At 42.4% G+C, this 27263-nt stretch overlaps 1 protein-coding gene across 2 annotated transcripts in view; it reads right to left on the reverse strand.

The window, feature by feature from the left end:
- The window catches only part of DNAH17 (dynein axonemal heavy chain 17), a 97352-nt gene that overhangs the window by 48276 nt on the left and 21813 nt on the right, over positions 1 to 27263 (reverse strand). For both annotated transcript variants that reach the window (XM_081184851.1, XM_081184852.1), the window contains 28 exons: positions 26106 to 26360; positions 25218 to 25387; positions 22772 to 22994; positions 22160 to 22276; positions 20777 to 20863; positions 20240 to 20392; positions 18914 to 19162; positions 18700 to 18822; positions 16875 to 17222; positions 16694 to 16785; positions 15581 to 15707; positions 14922 to 15074; positions 14497 to 14622; positions 13975 to 14082; positions 13450 to 13581; positions 12534 to 12694; positions 12278 to 12434; positions 11132 to 11236; positions 9765 to 9922; positions 8954 to 9092; positions 8069 to 8296; positions 7613 to 7750; positions 7245 to 7377; positions 5950 to 6077; positions 5710 to 5858; positions 2187 to 2469; positions 1573 to 1746; positions 125 to 332 (listed from right to left, as the gene is read on the reverse strand). In XM_081184851.1, coding sequence (XP_081040977.1) covers positions 125 to 332; positions 1573 to 1746; positions 2187 to 2469; positions 5710 to 5858; positions 5950 to 6077; positions 7245 to 7377; positions 7613 to 7750; positions 8069 to 8296; positions 8954 to 9092; positions 9765 to 9922; positions 11132 to 11236; positions 12278 to 12434; positions 12534 to 12694; positions 13450 to 13581; positions 13975 to 14082; positions 14497 to 14622; positions 14922 to 15074; positions 15581 to 15707; positions 16694 to 16785; positions 16875 to 17222; positions 18700 to 18822; positions 18914 to 19162; positions 20240 to 20392; positions 20777 to 20863; positions 22160 to 22276; positions 22772 to 22994; positions 25218 to 25387; positions 26106 to 26360 — 4624 coding nt within the window. The remainder of the gene's footprint in view (positions 1 to 124; positions 333 to 1572; positions 1747 to 2186; positions 2470 to 5709; positions 5859 to 5949; positions 6078 to 7244; positions 7378 to 7612; positions 7751 to 8068; positions 8297 to 8953; positions 9093 to 9764; positions 9923 to 11131; positions 11237 to 12277; positions 12435 to 12533; positions 12695 to 13449; positions 13582 to 13974; positions 14083 to 14496; positions 14623 to 14921; positions 15075 to 15580; positions 15708 to 16693; positions 16786 to 16874; positions 17223 to 18699; positions 18823 to 18913; positions 19163 to 20239; positions 20393 to 20776; positions 20864 to 22159; positions 22277 to 22771; positions 22995 to 25217; positions 25388 to 26105; positions 26361 to 27263) is intronic.

A 27263-nucleotide genomic window follows, 5' to 3' on the forward strand; every position in this document is an offset into this window, starting at 1 on the left:
ATGGGGAAAGAAAGAACTGTTGCCGCCACCTTCTGCTCCTTTCAGGAAAAAGTTGGGATATAAATGCAATAAAACACACACACACACACACACACACACACACACACACACACGGCCTCCTTACACTGCAGCATTGCTGAAGTTGTGTAGAAATTAAAGGGGACAGATTGCACCAAGTAATCATCTGTGTTGAGGGTGTCCAACTTATCTACCATTAGCACTGACTTCCCAGTGCCTGCATTCCCAACTAGCATCACAGGCCATTTCTTTGCCATTAAGAGATCCATGAAATAGCGAATCCGGATGGTTTCTGTTGTGTGGACCATTGAGGCCTGCAAAAGCAGAATGAAAAGAAACTACTTACAAAGTATGAACAACATAAACCTCATGGCTGAAGGCACTCTCTGGCACAGTATTCCTCTGAAGACACAGTAAAGCAAAAGTGCATGGAAAATCGTTTTCCTGCAGTTTCGTAAGAGTATATATTTAAAGAAGATGAATAAATGAGCAAATTAAGTTAATTTGGATATGATGAATATATTGAAAATAAATTTAAGGAACCGCAGAAAAGAGGGGGAAGGAAATCAAGTTTTGTAATGTCAAAATGATTGTAAAATTAGTGAAATGTATAAACCTGAAAAGTATAAATAATTTTTAATAATAATAATAGGAAAATCATTCCCCCCTATGGCTTTGCAACAGGACTCTTGTGAAGACCTCACAAGAAGCTACATCAGTAAATTCCTATCAGAGCTAATAAATGTGATTTTAACAAGTGAGGTTGATTCATCACTGAGAGTTGTCTAGGGCTGCTATTTGGGCTCAATGGAAATTCATAGGATTTCCTCTAGTGCTGTAGGAATTCACTTATTTGTCTGAGGAATGACCAGATTAGTAGCAGTGGTTTTAATAACCGAGCTGCAAGGCTCAAATATCTAAATTACTCATGTGTCTCTACCTGCCACAAGGAATACTTTCCTCTCAGTCTAACTCTCACAGGGTTGTTGTGAGGATAAACTGGGGGAGAGAGGACCGTATACACCACTTCCGTTGTCAGCTCCTTTAAGGGAAGCTAAAATATAAATGTAATAATAATAGAGCTCTGAAAAACCATACGTGATGCAGTTTTGTCCTTCTCCAGATGTAATTTTCTATGTCTTCTTATCCTTGCATGAATGAGCATTTGCCTCCCAACTGATGAACTGCAATGCTTCTGCACTGATGGCATGCCAGAAGCAACTTCCTGCATATGCCATGACTAGTAGCCACTGGTGAGGAAGGGAGTTACAACATGCAAAGCTCTTTTTGTTGTTGCCCCGTGCCTAAATAAGCATGTAAACAAGACTGAATACCTGAATCTGTGGGATGGAGAAGGAACCCTGTGACTTGAGGCAGACATATTGCTACATATATAAACCAAGAACACTCTTAGCATACTCTTCCCACTCTTTACTGGGATACTGAGCTGATACAGGAATTTTCCTCAGCACTGGTTTCTATTTTGTAGCACCATAGGGGGAAAGCAATTAAAATGAAATATGAACGAGAAGAAAAATGGGTTTTAGCCATTACCTGCAATGGGACGTCTGGATCCAGCTCAAATACAGGCACTTTATCAGTCCAAGGCATGAACTTTTTCGTATCTGAGTCAATGTAATAGTCAAAAATAGTCCCCTGAGAAGGAAACTTGATGGTTTTAAACTCATTTACCCACCATTTGCTGAACTCCACACGATAGTCTACAAGCTGGTGAGGAAAAGAGGGACATTTAACATGCTTTTTATGTTTATTTGATCATAGATATATTAAGTGGCCACAGAGAATGTCAGAAACATAAAAAACGAATCCTATCAAAACCAAACAATTAAAAAAATGTGAATACAGACATGCTGCTTCCCTAAGAGAGAGAGATGTGGCTGGGGTTCCACACAGCTGCGCCCTCATGGGAAATGTGGCACTGACAGAGCACCAAGCAATCCAGGCAGGATGCACAGAAAGCAGATTTAAAAGGTTACCACAGCCACAAGGAAGCAATTTTTGGTGCCAGCCTTGTCATTGGGGTAGCGTTTGAAGAGGCACCTAGAAAAATGGCCCCTGTGTACATAAATGCTGCTTAATGCACCACTGGGCAATAATACCCTGAAGGTATGGAAGCAGAACACAGTAATTTAAATTTCTAAAGGTACCTGATCTTGGAACATCGCTCCTCCAAAGGCCCAGAAACAAGCAAAGACAAAATAGAGCTCGTACAGCTCTTTGGAAGAATCCGGAGGCGTGTTGACTGGGGTTAAGAGGCATTCTAGAAGGTACAGGATCGTTTGTATCACCGTCACTTCAGGTACAGGGGTTATCTTCTTGAACCCAAACTTCAGCTTATCCAAACACGTGGGCAAGTATTTGTCAAACAGGATCATCAAATTGGCTTTTTCAGACTGTACTTCCCGACGCTCAATCCAGCTGCTCACCACTCTGTACGGTGATATAAAATTACTTATTCAATGTGATGCATTCTCTCATGCATGGAACATGTACATTCTACTTTAGGCAAGCATTATACCTCCTTCCTCTTACTTAAACTGCATCGTTTTCAGAGTGCAGAGGAACCATTTTCTTATTCGGCTGCTGGGCAACATGTAACTTGCTTCCCTATTATAGTAACATGAGCCACATGTGTTCTAGGAAGCGAAGCACTGCATTTGTCTCACTACAATTTCAGATCCTAACCTCCATTGTTTAATTCACCTTGCTGATATCCCATTGATGATGAAATTAAGGCCTCAGTAGATCTTTATTTTGCAGAACAAGAAAACATGAACCTGTGACATAACAAGAGCCCAATGGCTAGGGGAGGGTGTTTAGTGCTAGATTCAAATAAATTTCATGACTGAACCCAGTGTTCATAGGTAAGTAATAATCTTTAATCATCACAATAATTTTCCTACTTATAAAATGGTTTGCAGTAAGAAGGACTGCAAATTTCTTTATAATGGGAAACGTGTTATTTATTCATTTCATCCCTTTCATAATGGTTTACAATTAAAAAATCTTCAAAGCTCCACCAGATGCCCTTTTTTCAGCATTCATCTTGATCTGCTTGCGCAAATCTTGCTTGTGAGGTGTTTATTGATTCAGTCATGTCACACTTTTCAAAGCACTTCCAAAAGCACAAAAAGTTTACTTAAAAAAGAAGTGGATCTGCTGTGCTAGATCAAGAGAACCCTTTACTCCACTTTAAAAGCACAAACCAAAATTTTAGCATGGGGCTTGGATCTCAATGGCAAATACCAACGGTCTTTAGGCACCCAAAGGAATATAACAAAAAAGTAAGATATTGGGAGACCAGCAACAGATAACATAGGCCGTGCACCCAAAAATTACTAAAATGAAATTCAACAGCAAAATCAGACCAATTACACTCTTCAATTTATTGGGGAACCTAGTGGAGGGAGGATGAGTCTGGTTAATAATGAGCGCTCACACCTTCCTTTGTGGGTGCCCTTTACAGTGGGACCCACCAGTTAGTTTGGCTGGCCTGTCTCCCTGCGCTAGCCATTGGAGAATACCGCCAAAGCTCAGTTAACCAATCAGCCCTGCAGAGAGGCGGGGCCAGCTAGGGGAAGAAAGATTCAAATTCCCAAGAGGTTTAAAGACTGTCTCAAGGCAAATCTTAAAAAATGTAGCATAAACACCGACAACTGGGAAACACTGGCCTGCGAGTGCTCCAGTTGGAGAACAGCCTTTACCAAAGGTGTCATGGACTTTGAAGACGCTCAAACTCAGGACGCAAGGGAGAAACGTGCTAAGAGGAAGGCATGCTTGGCAAATCTACACCGTGATCAACTCCCACCCGGGAACCTATGTCCCCACTGTGGAAGGACGTGTGGATCCAGAATTGGCCTCCACAGTCCCTTATAGACTCATTGTTAAAACCATGTTTATGGAAGTCAATCTTACTCGGCTATGAGTGATCGCCAAAGAAGAAGAAGAAGACGTTTAACAAGAAGCTACCACTGGAACTTGTTTTCTCTCATCCACCTTCATTAAACACAGTCACATCTATGTCAAAACATAGATACGCACCATCAATTATTTACTACAGAAGTCTTGCACATCTCTTTGCGCAGGCTGCCCCTGACCCATGAGATCTAGACCCTGCACCATAAATACGCGTGCCAACCGAATCTATTATCATAGCCTTATGGTATGATAAAAAAAGAATACATAAAGGGTTTGAAAACCACATCTTTAGAGGATCTTTGATTGGAGTTTGGAATAGGTATAAAAATGTATTAGAACCAAAGATTCCACATTGGTTATCACCATTAGAGGTTATGAGTATTAAAAAGATAAATATGAGCGGGAGATGGATAACATATGAGAAACTATTAAAAAAGGAAGGAAATAAGTGGAAATTGAAACCATATGAAGAAGTAAACGAATATGTTGAGGATTGGCTGCATTATTTTCAGCTAAATGAAATGTTTAAAAAAGAGTTTTTAGAGAGGGGATATTCTGAAAAAGAATCTAGATTTCAACAGGAAACCTTAAACAATGAAGTGAAAATTTTATCTAAAATGTATAAAATATTGTTGGAATGGAATACTGTGGACGAAGAGGTTAAATCTGTAATGATTAGTTGGGCTAGAGATTTCGGATATAATATTGAAATGGACTAAATTATGGAAGGATGGGTTAAAGTTTACAGCTTGTACAATGATTAAGGAAAATATTATGAAGATGTTATATAGATGGTATATAACACCAGTAAAACTGGGTAAAATGTATAAAGTGTGTAATAAATGTTGGAAGTGTAAGGAGACAGAAGGAACATTTTACCATATGTGGTGGGAATGTAAGAAGGTAAAAAGCTTCTGGGAGATGATCTATAATGAGTTAAAGAAAATGTTGAAATATACTTTTGTTAAAAAACCAGAAGCTCTCTTATTGGGAATACTGGATAATGAAATTAGTAAAAAAGATGTGAAATTAGTTTTGTATGCAGTAACAGCAGCCAGAATTTTGCTGGCACAGAAATGGAAACAGGAAGAGATGCCCACGAAAGAAGAATGGAGGATGAAACTGATGGAATACGCAGAAATGGACAGCTTGACGGGGAGAATTAGGAACCAACGTGACCAGAGATTCTCCGAGGACTGGAAGAAATTTACAGAGTATATAAAAAATTTCTGTGATGAGCAAATAACGTTCGTTGGCTTTCAAGAAGCTCTGTGAAATTACTGTTAGAAATATTGTTTAAAAAATATGATGTGATTAAGAGTATCTGAGTGCAATATAATATTGGGAAATGTGAGATGAGGATAAAAAAATAAATGGAAAATTATCAGACAAGCTGAGGGAAGTTCTGGAAAAAAGGGTTTAAGTTAAAAATGGATGTATAATTTTGTAAAAATGGTTTTTTATGGAAAATCTAATAAAAAATATTTATATATATATAAAAAAGAGATCTAGACCCTGCACCATTGGATTTATGTATGGTTATAATATTGTTTTTGGGTGCTTTTATGTTGATGTGCACAGTTTTATGCACCTTATATTTTTAAAAATAATATATGAAGTGCCTTAGAAATATTTCAAAGTAAATAAATGAATGCATCAAGGGATGAAAGCTTTTCCTCTGTATGCCATGAAGAAACTTGCTTTTGCTGCAAGGGAAGACACTCATATACTCAAAAGGGAACTCAAACTCACGGATTCCAGCCAAGGTCAGCAGGGTTAATGTACAAGATTCCTGCTCTGGACACTGTGGCAGGTGTTGCTGTTCTTAGGTGGCTGATCTCAAACACAAGCCTCATGGTGGGATTTAGTGGGATTCGCTCATTGCTTGCTAGGGTGAGCACCTAGGAGGGAGAGAAACAAGGATGGTGTGACTACTTCTTCATCTTGCTGATGTGGAAACCAACAATTTTATCTCTGACTTCCTGTACTGACCTTGTTGTCATCCATAACCGTATTCAAAGACTCAATCCACATCGGATCAATATCCCCATCCAGAACGATCCATTTTGGTCCACGATGAGTTATATTAGCGAGATCACGCATGATTGTTGAAAACAAGCCTATGAGGAACACAGAGAAATTCACACTGAACTTTTGACGTAGAGAAATCATTTGAGAAGTACAGCTTCTAAATGTTGTTTGTATATAACATCGGTCCAGTATACCTGAAGGAGCGTCTCCACTCCCATCGTTCAGCCTGGACACTGAGGTCCAGCTCCGAGGGCCTTCTGGTGGTTCCCTCACTGCGAGAAGTGAGGTTACAGGGAACTGCCCTGTGGAACGCCCTCCCAGCAGATGTCAAGGAAATAAACAACTACCTGACTTTTAGAAGACATCTGAAGGCAGCCCTGTTTAGGGAAGTTTTTAATGTTTGATGTTTTATTGTGTTTGTAATTTTCTGTTGGAAGCCACCCAGAGTGGCTGGGGAAACCCAGTCAGATAGGTGGGGTATAAATATATTTTTATTACAGATATGATAGTTCATCACAGAAGCCTGTGACTCTTCCATGTCACTCCTCCAAGCTGGCAGGGGCAAATAGGGGTTGTTCTGCAACATCTGGAAGAGACACAGGCTCCCCATCCCTGGTCTAGAGGGACCCAATTTATATGGCGTTCACTTTAGAGAATATCAAATCTCATGACTCTGAATAACTAGAGGAAACCTGGGAGCCTAATTTGAAGCAGAAATTCTTATGTAGAATCACTGGCAACTTCCTTGTTTTGGGTAATTGTATGTCAAACCAGTTTAAGGGGATTTCAGAATAAGTACATTTTGAAAAATTTTATTTCTTGGGATTTGCTCTGCTGAAACTGGCACAAACAACCATGGGGCTAGGGGTGGGAGATCAAAAGCATTTTACAACTCATACTTTCATACGGAAGCACTTTTAAATGTCAAGAATTTGAACAACATCACTAATTAAAAATGCATCAGGTCAGTCCTGGTGCCCAGCCATTTCCCCATGCTGAAAAAGAACCTATTGAGTCTGGAAAAGGATCAATGCTGGAAAGAAAATGTAAAAAATCTGATTAGTTTCAGCAGAAATCTCACGTGGAAGCAAAATTTTGAGAATGCTGTCAAGGTAGGGTTTGGGTTTTGTCTTCTGAGAAGAAAATCTTGGAATTGAAACTTCACGCTTCTAGGATACAGCCCTAAGGTATAATGTTTCTCCTTTTTGTGTATCTGGAGATTTATACTACTCATTATTTCTGGGATTATTTCCTACCATCCTTCCATTCTCTGGTAGCAGGATTAATGATTCCAAATAGTTCATCACAGGTTACAGCTTTAGGGTCAAGGTCAATAGCTACAGGTTTTCTTTTCATCAGTTGGTAAGTTTTATTCAGAGATTTCAGAACCTGTCAGGAGAAAGGCAAAGACTGGGATGGAGCTTCCGACTGCTTCTGTAACCATCAGAGAATATCAAAACACAACCACCCCCAAACTGTACCTTTTGTTCCAGTTTAATGTATCTCACAAAGCTATTTTTCTACTCTTCGGGGCTGTGGATCACTTGAGCAATGAGTCGCTTGCTGATGTTTTGGAATGGACTCCCTAATGATAGAGCCCTAACTGTAGGCTCATAGCTCCTACCTGAGATTTGCCACAGCCTGCATTTCCAATCACAAACACAGAATGCCGAACTTGGAGTAACTCTTCCAGCTGTACCACCTTCAGCACAAAACTCTCCTCAGGTTGTAGCTTGAGCTCCACAACGGACTGTTTAATTATCTGAGAAGACAAGAAATGTGTTTACAAGTCCAAGCCCCAGTGTACTAGGGGGTGTAATTCTTGTTCGGGGGCTCATTCCTCAGTCCCAGGGCTGGTACAGCACTGAAGCAGTGATCTGCTATAAATGATGGGATTATTGCGCAGATACAATCCCAGGTGTCCAAACAGGAAAATGAACAAATCACCAAAAGCTTTCTGAGCAGGGCTCTTTTCCAGAGGTCTCCATGGCAACAGGGTTTTCCCCAATGAAGTCACACACACAAAAGAGGCCATTCAAATCTCTTAATTATACTTCACAGCCAACTAAAGCAGATTCACCTTTTCAAAGTTTAGATCACGCTTCCTAGGCACATCCAGCGCTGGGAAAAGGTCTCCGATGAGTCCCATGAAGACAGGCAAGTCATCCGTCACAATCTTGGGGATGTTAAAGTCTCGCAAAGCTCTCATGAGAACCTGGTCTTCTGCCCGTCCTGGGTCTCCTCTCTTGAGTGAACCAGCCACCACTAGCACAGACTTGATAGCTCTCAAACCCCAGTCATAGTGATCCTGTCAGACATATGGCAACAACTTCGCATTGCACGTAAACAGAAGGACATCGCTTAAAACAAGTCAGGAAAGGCATCCCTCTACTTTCAAAGAAGGCAAGGAAAGTTGTTTATGTTCCTCTGAGGTGGGTACAGTAGCACGGGCACCCTTTGTTACCATAGCCATAAGGTTTTGGGCTCACTTCTGGAGGTGAGTAGTGAGAGGCAGCCATTTTTTAACATTCCAATACAGTGGTACCTCGGGATGCAAACGGGATCCGTTCCGGAGCCCCATTCGTATCCAGAAGCAAACGTAACTAGCAATGGCACATCTGCCTGCGGGTGGGTCGCTTTTCACTGCTTCTGTGCATGATGTCATTTTGAGCATCTGCGCATGCGCAAGCGGCAAAACCCGGAAGTAACGCACTCCGTTACTTCCAGGTTGCTGCGAAGCGCAACTCGAACACGCTCAACATGAAGCATATTCAACCTGAGGTATGACTGTATTCTACCTCTGTATATCCCTGCTGATTTTCTATGACAAGATGAAGTTTGGGGTGGAATACAACCACTTTTAAGTAAAAAATTTTAAAAAGCCCTGTCAACATACTCTTGCAAACTCTTCACTGCACTAAAAAAACTTAGTGTCAAACAGGCTTGGTGAACAATGTTCAATTACCTGCTTTGAAAGCAGCTCCTTACACAGTGTGTAGAGAGTAATAAACTTCCTAGCTAGAAGCCTGGCTTCAATGAAACCTTCAGCAACAAGCATGATTTCACAGATAAGCTCGAAATCAGGAACAACCATCGCACAGGGCCTGAAAAGAGAGAAATGAGACAATTGACATCTGGTGCGATTACTCTGCAGAGACAACAGTCAATCTTTCCTTTAGGCTGCAGTGAATATTCAGTGCAAATGTCAGATATGATTAATTTCAAACGCCCACATTCATTTCCCACTTACACTCGGTCTCGTTTTGTTTCCACTGTTTTACACACTGTATAATCTGCTCTGACTCCCGATAGCTTCCATGTTGGCGATCCAAGCCTGTGCAAAAGAGTAACTCTCTCTTCTCTCAACACGCTTTCCAAATCTATTCATGGTATCCTTCACGTGCCCTTATCCTCAATAGCTCAATAAATCTCATTGGCACTACTACTCCCACATTACTTCTCTGGGCAGAGTGACACATTACATGACTGTGGCAAAATGGCAATGGAGGTGGGGGAAGTGAGGCATGCAAGAAAGAAGCATGGGCCTGGAACTTGGCCAGAAGTGATGGGTGCGGGAAGAATGAAGCAAGTGCCTGCCCCTTTCTCAGACAGGAGACAGCAAAGGTATTAGGAGCCCAGGGAGGGAAGGAGGGAGGCTGGCTGGCTGGGCAGAGGCATCCCAACTCTGCTGCCCAAGGAATCTGGCCAGCTCATACATTATTGTGATAATCCCTTATCAGTTCATTTCCCCCAGAATAGTGGCTCCATGTTAGTACCTGAACAAAGCTTTCAAATTTTCAGGCAGCTCAGTACGACCAGCATATCCAGGATTCATAGTAATAAACATTCCAACGGTTGGAATAAGAGAAATGGTCTCTCCAAGGAAGTTGAAAACCTTCTTTTTGGCTCTTATGGCATCCTGAACACATTTAACCTTTCAAGTAAAACAAAGTCTTAAGAGTTGTTCCTATGTGGTCTTCAGTAAGATAATAGAATATGGTGCTGAAGATAAATGCAGACATATTAACAAGTTTTTCCATAACCAACTGCAGTCAATGAAACCTAAAGGCATGTAGGATGCATCAAGAGCTAGGAAATAATTGCACACTTGAGCTAGCCAAGTTCCAGGATACTCAACAAACTAGGCTTGACTTAAAATGACATGCGAGGAGTGGGAGGCCTTCTGCACAAGCTTTTGCAAGCTACAGATTGCTCTCCTCCTTGAAGCAATTTTGTGGGGCCCAGCTTCATTGACTGGCAAATTTACTCATACAGAATGAGGGGAGTATTTCCTCACTCTGAACTGACCTCATAATGTTAAAGGTAAAGGTAAAGGTACCCCCGACTATTAGGTCCAGTCGTGGATGACTCTGGGGTTGCAGCGCTCATCTCGCTCTATAGGCCGAGGGAGCTGGCATTTGTCTGCAGACAGCTTCCGGGTCATGTGGCCAGCATGACTAAGCCGCTTCTGGCGAACCAGAGCAGCATACCGAAACGCCATTTACCTTCCTGCTGTACCAGAGCAGCATACCGAAACGCCATTTACCTATTTCTCTACTTGCACTTTGACGTGCTTTTGAACTGCTAGGTGGGCAGGAGCAGGGACCGAGCAACGGGAGCTCACCCCATCGTGGGGATTTGAACTGCCGACCTTCTGATCGGCAAGCCCTAGGCTCTGTGGTTTAGACCACAGCGCCACCTGTGTCCCGACCTCATAATGTTACCAGAATGCTAAATCTGGCTGGTTGCAGATGTGACACTGATGGCATCGGGGTTCTCTCTCAACTGTCACCTACAACAGCCAATCCATTGGGCCGCAGCAGAATTTAATAAGTTAAATTAATTACATTTCATTACATCCCATTACATTGCATTATGTAAGTTTCAGTCATAGCAGATAGTGAGACAAATGACGTAGGTTTTAGTGGACACTGAACTCTAGAGGAATGGAAAAGTGCTGATTGTGGCAAACCAAAGACAGAATAGAAATAGCTACCTCCTCCTTACAGCCTATCATTCCCAAGGGACTTGTATTGATCCAAGAGACGAATGGCCATCATTTGACTGCAGCGATAAAGCTGGAAGGACTATGAAATCCAGGCTATTTGCACACAATGAAAGGAAACCTAAGGAGAATCTTTACCTGTACAGCAATTACAGACAAGACTTCCACCGAAATCCGATTGAATTCATCAAAACATCCCCATGCACCTGTCTGGGACAATCCTTTGTAAATATTTCCGCAGGACTAGAAAGGAAAGGCACAGGCATTTGTTTGTGGACCATCACATTCAATCAATTAACTAGTTAATATATCCTGTTTATGTATTGTTTTGCTATATTTTAAAACACAGGAAAACACATTGTAGCACAAGAACAGATGGGTGGGAAGAGAGGAAGTGCTGGAAGGAACAAGCAGCCTGTTGTTTTCTAGGAAGCTTTTAGCGATATAATAAGGTATACAGTTGGATCTTAGTTTTCGAACAGCTTAGTTCTTGAAAGTTTTGGCTCCCAAACAATCCCAGCCTGGAGGCAACTGTTCCGGTTTTTTAATGTTCTTTTGGAAGCCAAACGTCTGACGGGGCTTCCGTGGCTTCCAATTGGCTGCAGGAGCTTCCTGCAGCCAATCAGAAGCCGCACTTTGGTTTTTGAATGCTTTAGAAGTCAAATGGACTTCCAGAACAGATTCTGTTTGAATTCCAAGGTATGATTGTACTTGAAACAAAATGTAGATCTGTGTCTGTAATAAATAATAATCATAATCATGAATTTGTTATTATTTATACCCTGCCCTACTGGGTATAAATTTCTCCAGCCACTCTGGGAGGCTTACAGCATATCTAAAACATAATAAAAACATCACGCATTAAAAACCTCCCAAAACAGGCCTGCCTTCAGATGTCTTAAAAGTTGTGTAGTTCTTTATCTCCTTGACACCTGATAGGAGGGCGTTCCACAGGGAGGGTGCCACTACTGAGAAGGCCCTCTGCTTGGTTTCACCTCTCACAGTGAGGGAACCAGCAGAAGAGCACCTCAGTGTTTTACAGTGCCCATTTTATTCTACGGAGCTGTAATGTGTTAGAAAAAGGTACAATGTTTTTTTTAAAAAATAACAGATGTCCCTGCAGGTACACAAAATACTAGGAAAGTAGAGCGTTCTGTAATTATACCTCTGAATGGATTGCTGTTTACCTCACACTCCTGACTTCGGGGATGACTTTGGGTGCTTTTTGGCTGAATTAGGGACTCAGATATGACCCACTGTTACTTTTACTGGCTAGATCTTTACCTTATAGTCCATTTGCTCAGAGCAGTTGAAGACGTACACCATGATCCCCACTGCCCTTCCCAAGTCTTTGGTGGTCTCTGTCTTCCCTGTGCCAGCAGGGCCTGCAGGAGCTCCTCCCATGATCAAGTGGAGGGACTGTGTCAGGGTGATGTAACACCTGCAAAAAGATAGACATTTGGCATCATCCTAGTCAGCGCATGCCCTAAGAACATACGTTGGGCCAGGCTGAAGGCTTTCCAAGCTAAGCAGCTCATACCGGTCAGTGAGTGGTGTGATCACCAGCCGTGGAGTGTTGCCAAGGTACTCATAGGAATATTGGAGCTGAGCGTCACATATATTGGCATAGCAGTGTCCCTTTTCATCATCCCAACGATGCCTAAGTTGAGACTGCCAGGTAAAGGCCTGGGAGCTTTCCACCTGCAACCCAAATGCGAAACCATAATAAGTAAATTTCCAGTGGTTCCTGCTTATCTCCTTTTCTATCCACATAAGCTTTTATGTGTAGGAGGCTCGTAATGGCTTAAAATTTTATAGAACCACAGAACTGTAGAGTTGGAAGGGACCCCAAAGATCATCAGCTCCAACCCCCTGCAGTGTAGGAATCCTGCCCACAGCCGTCCCTGGGTGGGCTTGAACCACCAACCTTCTGCTTAACAGCCAGACGCACTGACCCGTTGCGCCACAGAGACCTCATACTTAGTTCCTTTGGCAACTTTCTAGACATAAGCGCAGATTAAGTGGCCTTCTACTTCAGAGCCTATAGAGATTATTTACCCCCCAACAAACCACCAGAAAGAGAGACCACACCTCTGCATGCTGATAAATATTTATCAGAAGCCCAATGCATTTCAGCCAAAAAGGACTTATTCAGGGTCTTCGATATATGAATAATATATTCTTTAATAACTCAAATGTAGTAACTCCCCCAAAGTGGACATAGTGGATTGACTATACTTTTGGGGGGAGTCTTGATAGGACTTAAGTTTGCATTTTTGAAAATCTTATTCATTGAAAGTGATACAGGGCTAGTCCTTAGCTTTCACTAAGTAAAGGATGGTTGAAGAATGAGTGAAGAGAACCACGTTGCTATGTGAAATTGGCTTGAGAAGATTCTAAGAAAATGTGTGCTTCCAAAAAGCAAAGTACTATTTCACAGTCTTTACTGCATATACCTTTGCTAAAATCATTTTGGCAATGACATCTCTGGCATGGACATCAATGGTACAGATTGTCATAATCTTCATTCGGTCTCCTGGGGTTAAGTTCCCAATGAGTAGTGTAATTAATGTGTTTAGCTGGTTAATCTGGGGAAAGAAAAATAAACATATTTAAGCGGTTTCCAATCTTTAACAACCATGAGACCTAGAGGCTTGCTGCACCTACTCATCTAAAAAAACCCCACACAAAACTGGAAGTTGCATTCAGAGGCGGAGCTAGCTGCTCTGGCACCTGGGGGCGGGGCGAGCGTCCCAGGGGGTGGGGCGGTGATGTCATCCCCCCTCAGGGATGACACCTGGGGCAAGGCAGGCCACACCCACCCCTTCCTCCTCCAGTGGTTGCATTCAGTGACAGAGCTTGAGATGACATCTGTGTGATATGTTGTAGACACAAAAAACTGCCTACTATTCCGCTGAAGAATTTGCCACTGCAAATCTGAACACAGTCTGACAAAATCAGAGGGGGCTGCTGCTATGTACCTGCTTCTTATTGTAATCTTTAATAGCGTTTTCATAGCCTTCCTCCAGTCGTGAAAAGGCAATGCCAACCTCTGTTGTCCACCAGATCTGGGTACATGTTAAAGCAATCTGCAACAACAGCCAAAGAGTCCTATGAGATGGTGAAGCCAGATGAAATGCCAGAACTGTCCTTAATTCAGGCTCTGCCCCTTGACCCCCAAATGTGCAGCTCTGGTGGGATGAGTGACTAGAAAAGAACCGGTCATACGGTGCCTTCCAGCTGACCCCTGGGCATCCTTGACCACAGGTCATGCTGGCAGAAGCCTGATAGGAATTGTAGTCCACAACATCTGGGGGGTACTACACTGTCTACTAGACTTTATAAAGGCCTAATCCTACAAGCATGCTGAATGGCTCCACTTTGTTCCTCTGGTTATATTTACTCCTTATTAGAATGAACATCTGTTTCTGTTCCTCTTTTCTTTGCACTTCACAGGTTAAACATATAAAACATTGCATTTTGACTCTAGCCTTTTTGCTTACCTGTGCTGGGTAATCAAATAGCCATTGCTCTCTTGGCTTTTCCTCATAAGTCACCACAGCTTCAGAAATCTCTTTGCGCAACGTGCTCTGCATTCTCTCCAGCACTCGGTTTAGCCAAACTTCCACCTAGGGAGCAAAACTCTCATGGTTATTTATTTTCCTTTACTTATTTCATTTATATCCCACCTTTTTTCCTCTCCAAGGAGTTCAAGGTGATGAACATGGTTCTCCCCCTCACGACAACCTTGTGAGGTTAGGTTTAGGCTGAGAGGCAGTGACTGGCCCAAAGTCACCCAGAGAGCTTCACGGCTGAGTTGGGATTTGAACCCATGTCTCCCAGGTCCCAGTAAAAAACTCTAACCACCAGACCACACTGGCTCTCCGTTTACATGACCAATAGTGAATTTAAAATAATATCCACCAACCTGTCCAGAACAGTCACACTCCTTGTCAAAATCAACATACTCGTCTTCTTTGCTGTACATTCCCAAGCCAACCTTCAGAGGCTGCTCTTTTGCATCCAATTTGAATTTCAGCTTGGCCATACTATCAAATAGCTTGGACAAGTGACGGGATACCTTCAAGAAGATGATTGCGGTATTGTTAGGATACAAAGTTTAGAAATATGGAAATAGAAGCGGTGGGAGAAGAGGACTAATGAAGATATATGAGCAATGTTTCTAAAAAGAAAGTCGTTTTAGAAAGCCTAAAGGAAATGGGCACTGAACAATCTAAAATATCTGTGCTACATAGGATCTCCTATACTCCAACCAGGCCACTATTGTGACTGCCTATAGCTCCCCAAGGTCTTTCCCAGCCCACTACCCGAAAACCTTTTTAAACTGGAGACATTGTGGCTGAACCTGGGATTTGCTGCATGCCAAAGATGTGCAAATCTCACTGGGTTTGCAGCCCCTCTCCCCAGATGCCGATCAGGTCCCACTGAGTACAGGTCCAAGTTATCTGTGATTTAGCCTCGGATGAAGTCGGATTTCTAGTAAAAGCTCTGGGATTCAAGGCCCCATTTTTTTTTAATATAACAATTCTTAAGAAAGTCCAAGCATTCCATGAATGTATATCCTACCTCAACGGGGTCGTTGCCATTGGACAAAATATCCAGCAGGTCGGCAGAGGATACAAAGTAAAATCTGGGGAAAGCCAGTCTCTTTGTTTCCAGGTATTCAGCCAAAGCCTTTTCACAGAGTGCCAAGCTAATAAAAGGCAAGGTGGACAAGAGAGTGTGGGAGAGCCGTTGTGTTTATCATCATTAGCTGCACAGTGTGATTGCTGTACATGATGCTCAGTAATATCACTAACTAACTAGACAGTTCTATGTCTATACAAACAAACAACGAAAGCACTCTAAACTGGGAGCAAATGGTGCTTTGCACTGCTCCACTGAGATGCTTCAGATGTCATATCAAGGGAAGTTATAAAACCTGGCATTCACATTATGCTTTCTATGTTCGCTACCACAGGCCATTTTCAAAGCCTCTTTAATCTTCATCATTTGACTGACATCTGAACACTTCTAATTGAAAGGAATACATGCTCAGTCCAAGTGTTAAAGCAGCTTATTACACCTGGGTCATTATAGATGCCAGGAGATACCATGGAAAGCAGTCGAGACCCAGGCAGAAAAGGTGTCAGAGTATGAAGGGTGAGCTGCTATTGGATTCCAGATCCCAGCTTAGGTGTTTGCTACATGCAGATTTCACCTCCTTTGAAAATGGTAGTCATGGTGCCTGTTCTGTTTCTCTTCAGTTCCGAATAATGGTTGCACCATGGCAGGGCTGCCATTCAGTGCAAGCCTGAGAGATACTGTCTAAAGCCCAGCAACAAATGCTATTCCCTAGCACTTCATGGTGCATAGCACACAAGTTTCATCTCTGGAAGTAAAAATCAAAATGCAAATTAAGTAACACATTACTTGGCTGCCTGAGGCAACTGCTGCACTCTGTCCAATGTTAGGGCCAGTCCTGCTGCCATTTAAAACAAACCACTGATAAACAGGCATCTGCAACTGTTTTTCTGGGCCTAAAATTAAAAGACCTCTTAATTCAAGAAACTGCAACCAGAACCCTGTCCTAAATAACTGAACTTATGCAGCCTGTGATTTGCTTCTTCTCTCAGTAAGTAAATCCAGCCAGCTGCTTACATTTGACAAAATCAAGCAGGAAAATAACGCCTTCCTTACCTTTTTTGCAAGGACTCTAGTTTGTCATAGAGACCTGGTTTATTTGTTGCTTCAACCACATTCGGGGTTTTTACTGCATTAGCCATTAATTCCTGCAAGAAAAGAGGATGGACTTGTCAGCTGCTCCAGTTTTTGTCGTTTTTGCATGTGAAAATTAGGGCAGGTAAAGGGCCATGCCCACCTTAAAATCCTTGTCAATGGTATCAAAGCGCTTGGAGTCCTCTGGGAGCTGATTGCGAATGTCCTCTGAGCCAATGAAAATGCTTTCTAGGTGGCTCCAGGTTCTCTGGACTTCAAACCAGATGCTTATCACAGAGTCAGCTGTAGATAATTTCTGCTGCCAGCTGGAGACCTCCTGAAGGAAATGTGCTAAATACTTTGAAGTCATCAGGGTCTGGAGTTGCACTTGATTTTCTTCAAGGGTCTCTACCAGTGCCTCATCAGACTTGAGCATCATGGTCCCAGTTCTATGGTGGGGCTCGTGTTCAAATTGCATAGTTGACCAGGTACTATCAAGAGCCTTCAATACCTTCAAACAAAAGCAGCCAGGAAAGATTTTTAACCTGATAAGATTTCAAACTAAAAACTTGCAAAATGTCCATGAAATTCCAAGAATTAGTGAAGAGGCACTATGACGGTATTGTTCACTCTCCCTTTCTGAAACCACTTTAGCACTTCTTAAGGGTTAATATACTCTGAAGGAGCATGTTCCACTGCCAATTAATGGTACTGCTTCCGACCGTGGAGGCAGAACACATAATTTTGTTATTAAAAAAAAACCAACGGTCTATAATCCTGCCACATACTGCAAAATTCAGCACATTACGGGCTTTGTCAAACTATACTATAACATCTGTCAGTCAAGCGGCTCTGAGGGAGGGGGGAACTCATAAAAGACTTAAACAATAAAATACACAAAATACAGCAAATCAAAAATCAGTCATAATAATATCATAGTAAAAATAGCAACAGAGCAGCCGTTGCAACCAGTTAAGACGTAGAACAAAAAAATAAGAAAAAAGGATTTGCCCTATGCCAAAAGATAGAGTAAGCACCAAGTGAGCCTTTCTAGAGAGGGAATTCCTTAAGCGGGGGCCCACCACTGAGAAATCTCTCTCCCTGGTCACCATCTGCCTCTCCTCAGATGGCAAAGGAAGGAAAACCTCCATGAATGACCTTGGCAGGTGTTGCTCCTTCAGGTACCCAGGCCTTGAGCTGCATAGGGCTTTAGAGGTGAGCACTAAAAGAACCAGAAGACAGTGTGGTTCTTTAAGCATTGGGATATGGTGGTTCCACTCTCTGATCCCAGTCAGTAGACTCATGTGGCTGGAGTGTAACAGTCACATCCATTGCTCTCCCTGCTTTTGCCTCTGGCTTCAGTTACCACTGCCATGTCAACACTGAAATGGTGCTCACAAAGAGAAGTGGCTTTTTGGCTGAAAATGGTTCACCACCCAAGACATGGATGAACAAACTGATGATAAGGCATGTGCAGCCTTATCAAATTTTATGCACGTCTATTTCAAAAAGGAAATGCAGTATATAAAAGGAAGTAAGAAACTTAAAATTTCCATGTGTTTCACCTGTGCACAATATTATCAGGAATAATACAGTGGTACCTCGGGTTAAGTACTTAATTCGTTCCGGAGGTCTGTTCTTAACCTGAAACTGTTCTTAACTTGAAGCACCACTTTAGCTAATGGGGCCTCCTGCTGCCGCCATGCCACCGAAGCACGATTTCTGTTCTTATCCTGAAGCAAAGTTCTTAACCTGAAGCACTACTTCTAGGTTAGCGGAGTCTATAACCTGAAGCGTATGTAACCTGAAGCTTATGTAACCCGAGGTACCACTGTAATGTTAAAGTCAGAGAAGCCTATCTCAGATCTACTTCCAAATGTAGGAAATGAAGCGTTATCTTTTAGCATTTTTATAGGAGTGAGAAGAAGGAAGTATCTGAAAGCTGCATTTGATTGATGGGCATGGAATGGCTAGGGCAAGAGCAGTACCTTTTCCATCCCCGACTCTTTCACAGCCTTGTCCACAATACTGCGAACTTCATCCTCAAATTTGTGAAGATTCAGCTGAAGTAGATCTGCAAGCGTCGTCTCCTCAGACATGGTGAACCTCACCTGTTACAGAAGTTGGAAACGGAGCCGGATCAGCTGGCGACAGACGGATGAATGGAAAATTGTAGAACTCACTGTAGCCTGTATCAGTTACCTGTGTGGCCTCCATCAGTTCTTTCCAATGTCTGTCTCGAATAGCTGGATTCTGGAGATCAGTCACAGCTCGGAGAGAGGTCATCATATTTTTGACTGTGTTATCCAGTCCCACAAAAGCATCCCATGCTCTCATTTCCTTGTCTAAGGCTCTCACATCCTTAGCAAATTTCTTGCAATCAAGATCCATTTGCTCGACATTAATTTCCTTCCACTTGGTTGTCTTCCAGTCATTAATACTTTCATTGACCTGAATGGGTGGGGGGTGGGGAATCATAGTTTTCCCTGTTTTCGCTAACTGAATAGAATATTTACAATGCAACTATTTGGAAACATTAACAGATCTTGCATCTCAAAGGGGAACAGAACTGTTATAGTAGGACCTTTCTAGACGTTGGGGGAAATGGATTTTATTTTTAAATCCTTTACTACCACTCACTTCTATCCACTGCAAGTATATCCCATCTCCTTTCTACAAAAGGCAGTGGGTGTTTCTGTGCTGGAGATGGAGAAGTAAACTTTAATAAATTAAAAAGCTGAAGCTCCATAAAATGTCAGATCATATGTTGTGAGGAAGGGAGTACCCTTGCCATGTTCACCATATGCTATTTAAGGGCTACATGAACAAGCTTGCATTTGAATGCAACGGCATGCGAGCTCTATAGAAGTAAATACAGAAAACACCCAGGAGTCACTGAATTACTACCTTTGTTCTTGGGGAAATTATCAGAGTGGTACTGGGAGCAGAACCTACTTGGAAATCACTTCCTGCCCTATCTGCCAACAACGTCCTTTGCTCCACAACTCCATTTCTTCCATTATCACAATGCATTCATAAGGGTTCATTACATGCTCCCAATTCCCTCAATTGGCAAGCAGTTCCAAAGGAAGCTAAACATGAGCTGCCCTGGATGAGGAAGCATGAAGACTTTGGGCCAAACTACTGGTGACATTTATTATATAGCTTGCCATTGAGTGCAAGCTTTTTCTTTTATCAATTGTCAGTGCAGGAGGCTCAATCCAAATTGGATCCCTGTTGTGAGTCCCCCCCCCCCAATCAGCATTGTGGGGGGAGATTGCATTCGCTCAATGGGAACCCCCCCCCTCCACAAAGTAATTTGCAGTCATGGTGGCACTGATCTAGATCGGAACCACAGTGCAGCGAATGGGGTGCAAAAGATTCCATTCAGCCGTAAAAAAAATGAGAGCAGTTGGGGTGTTGACCTCATTATTCTCATTTCCACATGGTAGAATTCAACCTCTGGATGCAGAGTTCTTTCACTTGCCCTACCTGACATTTCCTAAGATTACAAGGTCAAAGTCTTACCAAGACAATCATATCCCAGAGCTCCTTGAGCAAGCGCACTTCCTTATGGCAGGCCTTCAGCTGTTTGTAATCTGGGACAGACACCTCAAACAAGCCTGCAGATTTGGATAGGGTTTCCATATCTTTCTCCATATTGGTGATCATTCTTTGTTGCTGGAAGCATTAAATGGAAAGGGGGTTAGTCAAAGTTGCAGGCAGATGAACGGAAAGAGCAAAAAAGTAGGGTGCAGCAACGGGAAAGCGTAATGTTGCAATGTGCTTCTGGGATATGCCCTCTAACATGCCTGGAAAGTTAGATTAACCTTTTGCTCCACTGAAGTCTCCTTCACGCATGGTTGGTGGCATATGCCCTACTCATCACTGGCAACCACATGCATATGCAGCCCCCAAGAAAGAGAAACCACTGAGTCCAAATTTCTCAGCCAGTTTTTGAAAATGCTATTTTACTATGGCACTAAAAAGCACATTATAATAGGTGGCATTTGAGGAAGGCATAGATATTGCCCATATTGACTTTCCTGACTTGTAGTAAATTACCTTATTGAGGGATTTATATGGATCTGGATCAACATGAGTGAACGGTGCCTCTTCTCGGAATTTCTCCCTGAACTCATGCTGCTTAATCTGGAGGGGGAGGGGGTTTGGAGGAGAAGAGAGAGAGAGCAGAATATCCTAGTTAAAGCAGGATCGCATAGCATCACATCTGGAAGGCAGGAGTTTGTTGGCTGCGGCTCAAGATTAGAATTATGATCAATCTGGATGATGCCATCTACAGAAACAGCAGCAGAGGGTTCTGCCCAAAACATTCACAATAGGACACAGGCTGTGGGGCAAGACAAGACACTAGCAAATCATGAGCTACAACCTCATCTCTTTTTAAAAAGTTCTCACTGCCCACTACATGCTGTGACATCACAGCATCTTACAACAAAGTAGATTCGGAATTGGATGGCATCTGGTATGCCTCCTTCCAGCAACTCCTGCAGCCAAGGTGGTGCCAAACATGTGGCTTTATTTTCCTTTGGACCACATCAGTGAGGCCAAGAGGGGGGTCTTGTCGTCTGGGCAGCCCAGGACCTCCATACATACTACCTAAGTTTCTGCCCTGGAGAGAATTAGAAATGGAGGCAGCAGCTATTGCTGCTGCTAGGGATGGGGAGGATATTCAGCCTGGTTTGCATTTTCATGTGTTACATTCCTCCATATCAATGGGAACACTTAATGAATTTGAATGCTATGAATATTTAATATTAAACACTTCTATGGGACCGTTTCTTAAATTTTCTGAAAATGCAATATTCTGAGGACATTCCTTCCGTCCCTCCTTCATGGATATTATTACAGTGATCGATGGGAGAAGAAATTATGAAAAATGAAGTATTGGCACTTTATTGAAAGGTTAATAGATTCTGGAAGAGGCAAGTCTGTTAAATGGAAAGTCTGTTAAGCTGCATGTTAACTCACACTTGCCAAAACAATGCACAAACTGAAACACAGCTACCATTCAAAATTCACACTTCTCAAAATTCAGCTGAAGAATGTGTACGAAATGTATACAACAGGGATAAAAATGCAGGTAATTAAGAAAATAGAAAAAAGAGGCATTGTATTAAGGAAAACTGCTTGCAAAAATGTGTATGTTAAGACACATTTTCATATGCAGTTTTGCCTATCAGGAGAAACGTGCACTGAAACACTGATGAATTTTCATGGAATGTTGCAAAAACGTGGCAAACTGAACACTGGAAAACTGAGAGAATGGATTTGTTCATTCTGGACAGCTGCCAAATTGAGACTATGGTTAGTAGGCAGCCCATCTGTCAGTGCCTTCGGCCTACAGGTCCCCCTGAATGTTTGGTCTGTGGGGAGCTCAGCATGCCAGTTGAGCAGAGAATACATTGCACTGCAAGAGAAAGGTACCTCAAACTGTTGGCATTTCCTTCGGATAATGGTAACTTCATTTGCCTGCAAAGGAGCCACATTCTGCTTGACTTGGAATGATAGCTTTTTGGTGTTATTCCATTGTTCTGGCAATTCCTAAAAGCAAACAAAGAAGAACCCTCAAACCTCTCAGAGCACTGTGGGGCCCGGGGGGGGGGGGGAGGGCTTGCTTGGTAAAACAAATGCAGGAAGGGTAAGAAGGGGGGAAATCTGAATATGAGGAGGAGGAAACACACTTTGGTTTGGTAAGGGTCTGTGGAAATGTGCAGACTTCTGAACTTAATCCCCCCCAACTCTGTTAATAATAATGGATAAATGCTATGATGCCGCACGTCCAAAGCGAAATCAATCATATTAAATAGACTGTAATGCACAATGGCTTCAATCGTGGGCTACATCGTGATCACTTTCAGATTGTGTTTATCAGATACATTCCCATGAACTTTCCTGATGTGTTATTTCTGGCCTGTTTTCCCACTATATTTATTTAGTCTATCTACAAAGCATTGAGGTCATTGGATCACACTAAAAAATGGCAATATGAAAGATGAACAAATATGTATTGAGTGAAAACCATTTGTAACAACTCACGTGCAACTGCATATGGATTTCTTCAGGCATTTCTTCTCCATACAGTTTGAGCAACTCAATGGTTTGCTTTAGAGGCTCAAACATATTGTCAGTAGCCACCTGCCTTTCTTTGACCCTCATCAAGTGTCCCATCACTTCCACAAGCCCATCGTAGTCACCTTCCTTCACAGGTTTGGTTAAGCCTGCATTGACTTCTTTCATGAAAGTGGAAAGATCCTGAAGGCTGCAATGGAAAAGGTTCCAGCTGGGGTTAACTTTAACAGTACAAGGAACAAAACATTGGATTTATTTCTGATAGTTCTTTCTCATTATGGAAAGAGGATGGCATCCTTGGGCGGGGGGAGGAGGAGAGGGATAACAACCTCTAACTACTTTGAGAAGGTACCAAATTACCATAAATAAACTTAGAGCTTCCATATGCCCTCTTTTTCCCGGACACACACCCTTTTTCAGCCTTAAAATTTCTTTCTGGGTGGATTTTTAAAATATAGCAAAATGTCTGGGTTATGCATATACATAACATAATATATACAGTGGTACCTCGGGTTACGAACTTAATTTGTTCTGGAATTTGTTCTTAACCCGAAACCATTCTTAACCTGTTGAATGGTTTCTTTAAATGTAAAGCTTCATCATTGTTCCACCCGATGTGTATGTCTCTAAGGGGCCAGAGCAAGGGCCAGAGCAAGATAACGAGACCCAGCTTTACAGCTGTGAAACATAGCAGGTGCTGCTGAGTTGTATTGATTAAGCTGTGTTGGCAATTGGGTGTAGTATATAAGGAGCAGCACCTAGCTCTCCCATTACCCTGGGGGATGGGTTGGTGGTTGGGTCATGTTGATGTATTTAGTGTAAATGGAGTTTTTGTTTTTGTTATTAAAACCTTGTTTAAGTTATTTTTGAGTCCCTTTTTAATGCATGGTTCCCCCCAGCAAGCTCTCTGCAGCGCTACCAAACTGCAAAAAGCCAACAGCTTTCGCTAATGGAGCCTCCTGCTGCCACCGCGCCACCAGTGTATGATTTCTGTTCTCCTCCTGGAGCAAAGTTCTCAACTCGAGGTACTACTTCCGGGTTAGCAGAGTTTGTAACCCAAAGTGTTTGTAACCCAAGGTACCACTGTACACATACACACCTTTCCTGTTGTTAGAGTTGAAGAGGAAATGGCTGCCTAGCCCCTTTCACATGACTAGAGCTGCCCAATAGCTGGTTGTCACACGATTCGGTCCCTGTGCTGTCCTTTTCCCCTGTTGCGTGATCCACAGAGCTTGAGGCTGGAAACCATGGAGGGATATGCCCAGGAGCCCTGGTAACTGGAAGTGGAGGGTGCCTGGGGCTTTGCCGCCCTTGCCCTGTGGCTAACCGGCTCAGTGGGTGGAGGGAAGCGAGGCTGATCCAAGCCCCCTTTTTTCGGGCTCAAGAGTGGCGGTGGCGAGTGGGGGAACTGTTCTGCTCATTCACCGGCTGGTGGGTAGTTACTTTTGGCTATGCCAGCCCAATCAGAGTGGCTCACTCTGCACTTTATGTGGCTTTCGTAACAGTAGCAAATACATGAAGCAAGAATGTAAAACATGCACCATTATATGTTAAGGTCTCCATACATGAATGTAACACCAATGCACTCACAGTGAATGCAATCACTGTTACAAGTGTGGAGCTACTTTCAGTCTCTGGTACAAATTAAAAACAAACAAACACTGAGTTGGCTGAATATTCAAAATATTTTCTTGTTCTGATCCTCATTCTTTTTTTGGAGTATATGTGTGGCTTTATAATAACAATTTAAAATAAAAATAATAAACTGCAAATGTGTCTTCTTTGCTCTTCAAAATATGGCAGCCCCAGTTTTAAGCAACACTTTCTAACCATTTCCATCTTGCCCTCTTGCAGTTTTTCTGGACCTCTAGAGATCTTATGAGTATGGAGAGAAAGATATTATTGATCCCACAACTGTGAGCCAAATGCAGTGTTTTATGTAGTAAACCACGCTGTGATCCTTGGTTGAAGGGCAGTATGGAAGCAACAGCAGCTGAAATTTTACCCACGTCTAGAAAGCTAATTCCAATATGATTAATTGCCCAAGCTGGGATTCCTCTGACACCAGATTCTTCAGCTCTGGGATCTGACCTTTTCTTTCATGTTGCAAAGCAGGGCTTTTGTAATTGGGGGACCTGATGGAGGTTTATAAAAGTAGGTCTCAAGTCACTTTTCTCCCTCTCTCTTAACATATCCACTAAAACTGGATGTTACGATGGGTGATACAAGACAAAGGAAGTGCTTTTTCACACAAAAAATACTTAGGCTGCGTGTAACAGGTGCTGATTTAAAGAATGCATTCATAGATTTGTAAACCGAGCACTGGCTGATTGTGGCCGATTACCGTGCATGCAGGGAGAGGGGCTGTAGGAATGGAAAGCTTGGAAACTAACAAAATTATTCCCCACGCTACCTGGTGGTCACGTGGTTGATGAGGTGCTGTTTGAACATCAGGCTCCAGCGTTTGATGGTATTCAGGAGCGCTTGCTTGAAGGGACGGCAGTCACTTTGCAGCCAACCGTTGAACACTCTGGTATTCTCAAACTTGGACACTTCTTCATAGAGCTTTTCATAAGTGTCAATCTAGAAACAGCAGGGGGCGATGAGATGCGATAGCTTGTGATGCAGAATTTCTACATACACATCAGTAACGGGAACAGAAGGAAATCATGATGGAACCACTATGGGCTATGGCATTTGAGTGTGTGGGTTCCCTCCGCAGCCATCTGGTTGTGAGCTAGAGTGCCCTAAGAGGAAAACCTACTTTATTCAAATTTTTGAGTTCAGAGTTTGTGTCTCTCCCTGACAGGTGGATTCTAATCTGCTTTGCTCTGTGAGTGGGGACTTACAATCCCCTAGTGAAGATACTAGGAAGGGGGGGGGGCAGCGTACAGGGCTATGAAGGGGATAAAACCACTTACACATAGGACACATAAGAACCCCTTTAAGCTTCTCCCAAGTTATTTGTGCTGGGTGTGAGTCGATTGTTAGTGTAATAAGAACGTAGAAGATAAATTTTATGTGCATTCCTGACAATGCCAGTTTTGCCAACTGGTGATGTAAGAAACAGCGATTTTACTCATCTTTAGTGTGAAAATGCCCAAAGATTTGTGCATTGCTGAGAAAAGATGGGGACTAGGAGGAGAAAAGAGGAAACAGGAAAGCAATAGGGATGTTCCAACGTTACTCACTTGCATGAGGGATGATGTAGGGTTATAAAGATGGAGTTTGTGCCATTGAGAACACAACACAACACACACATCAATTTGGATGAAACGTATAGACATACTCCAACCCTCACCTGTAGCTGAAACTGGTCAAGGGTGGGTGCGACATGAGGCAAGTACTCCTCTGCGTGAGACTCCAGCTCTTCAGTGGTTAGAGCGTGGCCAAAAGTGAGGAAGCGCTGCATGAATTCATGGGGATCATCCATCCAAAGGTACGAATATTTCTCAAATGAATCTTCGTATTCTTCACCTTGTTTCATGGCATTGACCACAATGTTCCCAATCTCCTCTCGTATCTCCATCAACTCTCCCATGTCTTCTAGGTCAACCTGAAAGCATCAGGGAATCATTAATGGAGTCACGAAAACAAAAGAACAAGCCAAGTATATGGGCTTCCCACTGGCATCTTGGCTGGAACATAGGATGCTGGACTAGGTAGATCTTTAGATCTTACGTTCACCAGATTCCAAATGAACAAAGTATCCATGCCAAGAGATAACTTAACAACATTCACATATTCACACAAATATTGACTGACCAATGTTCCATGTAGCATTTACAGGTGACCTGGAACTCTGAATAGTCAAATTCACACTCTGCAACCCAGCTGTACTTTCTAGGACTAAATTTTCTGGCTTGCCTAGAATCCTCGGATTCTGAAGTTTTCTTTTAATTTTGTTTTTCTTTTTAAGTTATTGTGCCTACAACCTAAATGGAAATATGTGGGTGACAACTGCAACCCTCCTGTCCTAAGGGTATGCAATGATTGCTTTATTGTTTTCCTTAGCAAGCATATGGAGAAAATATTTAACTATAGTCAAATGTGGAAACAGAGAGGGACCAAAGCATGCCTACCAATATGGCCGTTGCTTGCTTTCTGTCCACTGAAAATTGGTAATTATTTCACAGTAATTATCTGCTTCTTCTGGAACAAAATGCATTTATTTATTTATTTGTTCTTTTATTTATATATCTCTTATTTGCCTAAATGGCTTCTACAGAATGGAAAGAACATTGAAACATAGCTGCTTGGAAGTCAGATGCAAGCATGGCAAGAGTTTGGGGCAGCTAAGAATTCTGGGCCTGTAGACAGACACATATGTTCCTGTGTTTTATTTTCATTACAAGACACGTTCACAGGAATTCTCTTGTGAACAAAAATATTTAAACTGAGCATTACATGGGACCTGAAAGCAATGCTTATGAGTTCCTTATGAAGTATATGCTAGCCA

Source organism: Podarcis bocagei (assembly GCF_964188305.1).
Source record: "Podarcis bocagei genome assembly, chromosome: 2".
NCBI lineage: Eukaryota > Metazoa > Chordata > Lepidosauria > Squamata > Lacertidae > Podarcis > Podarcis bocagei.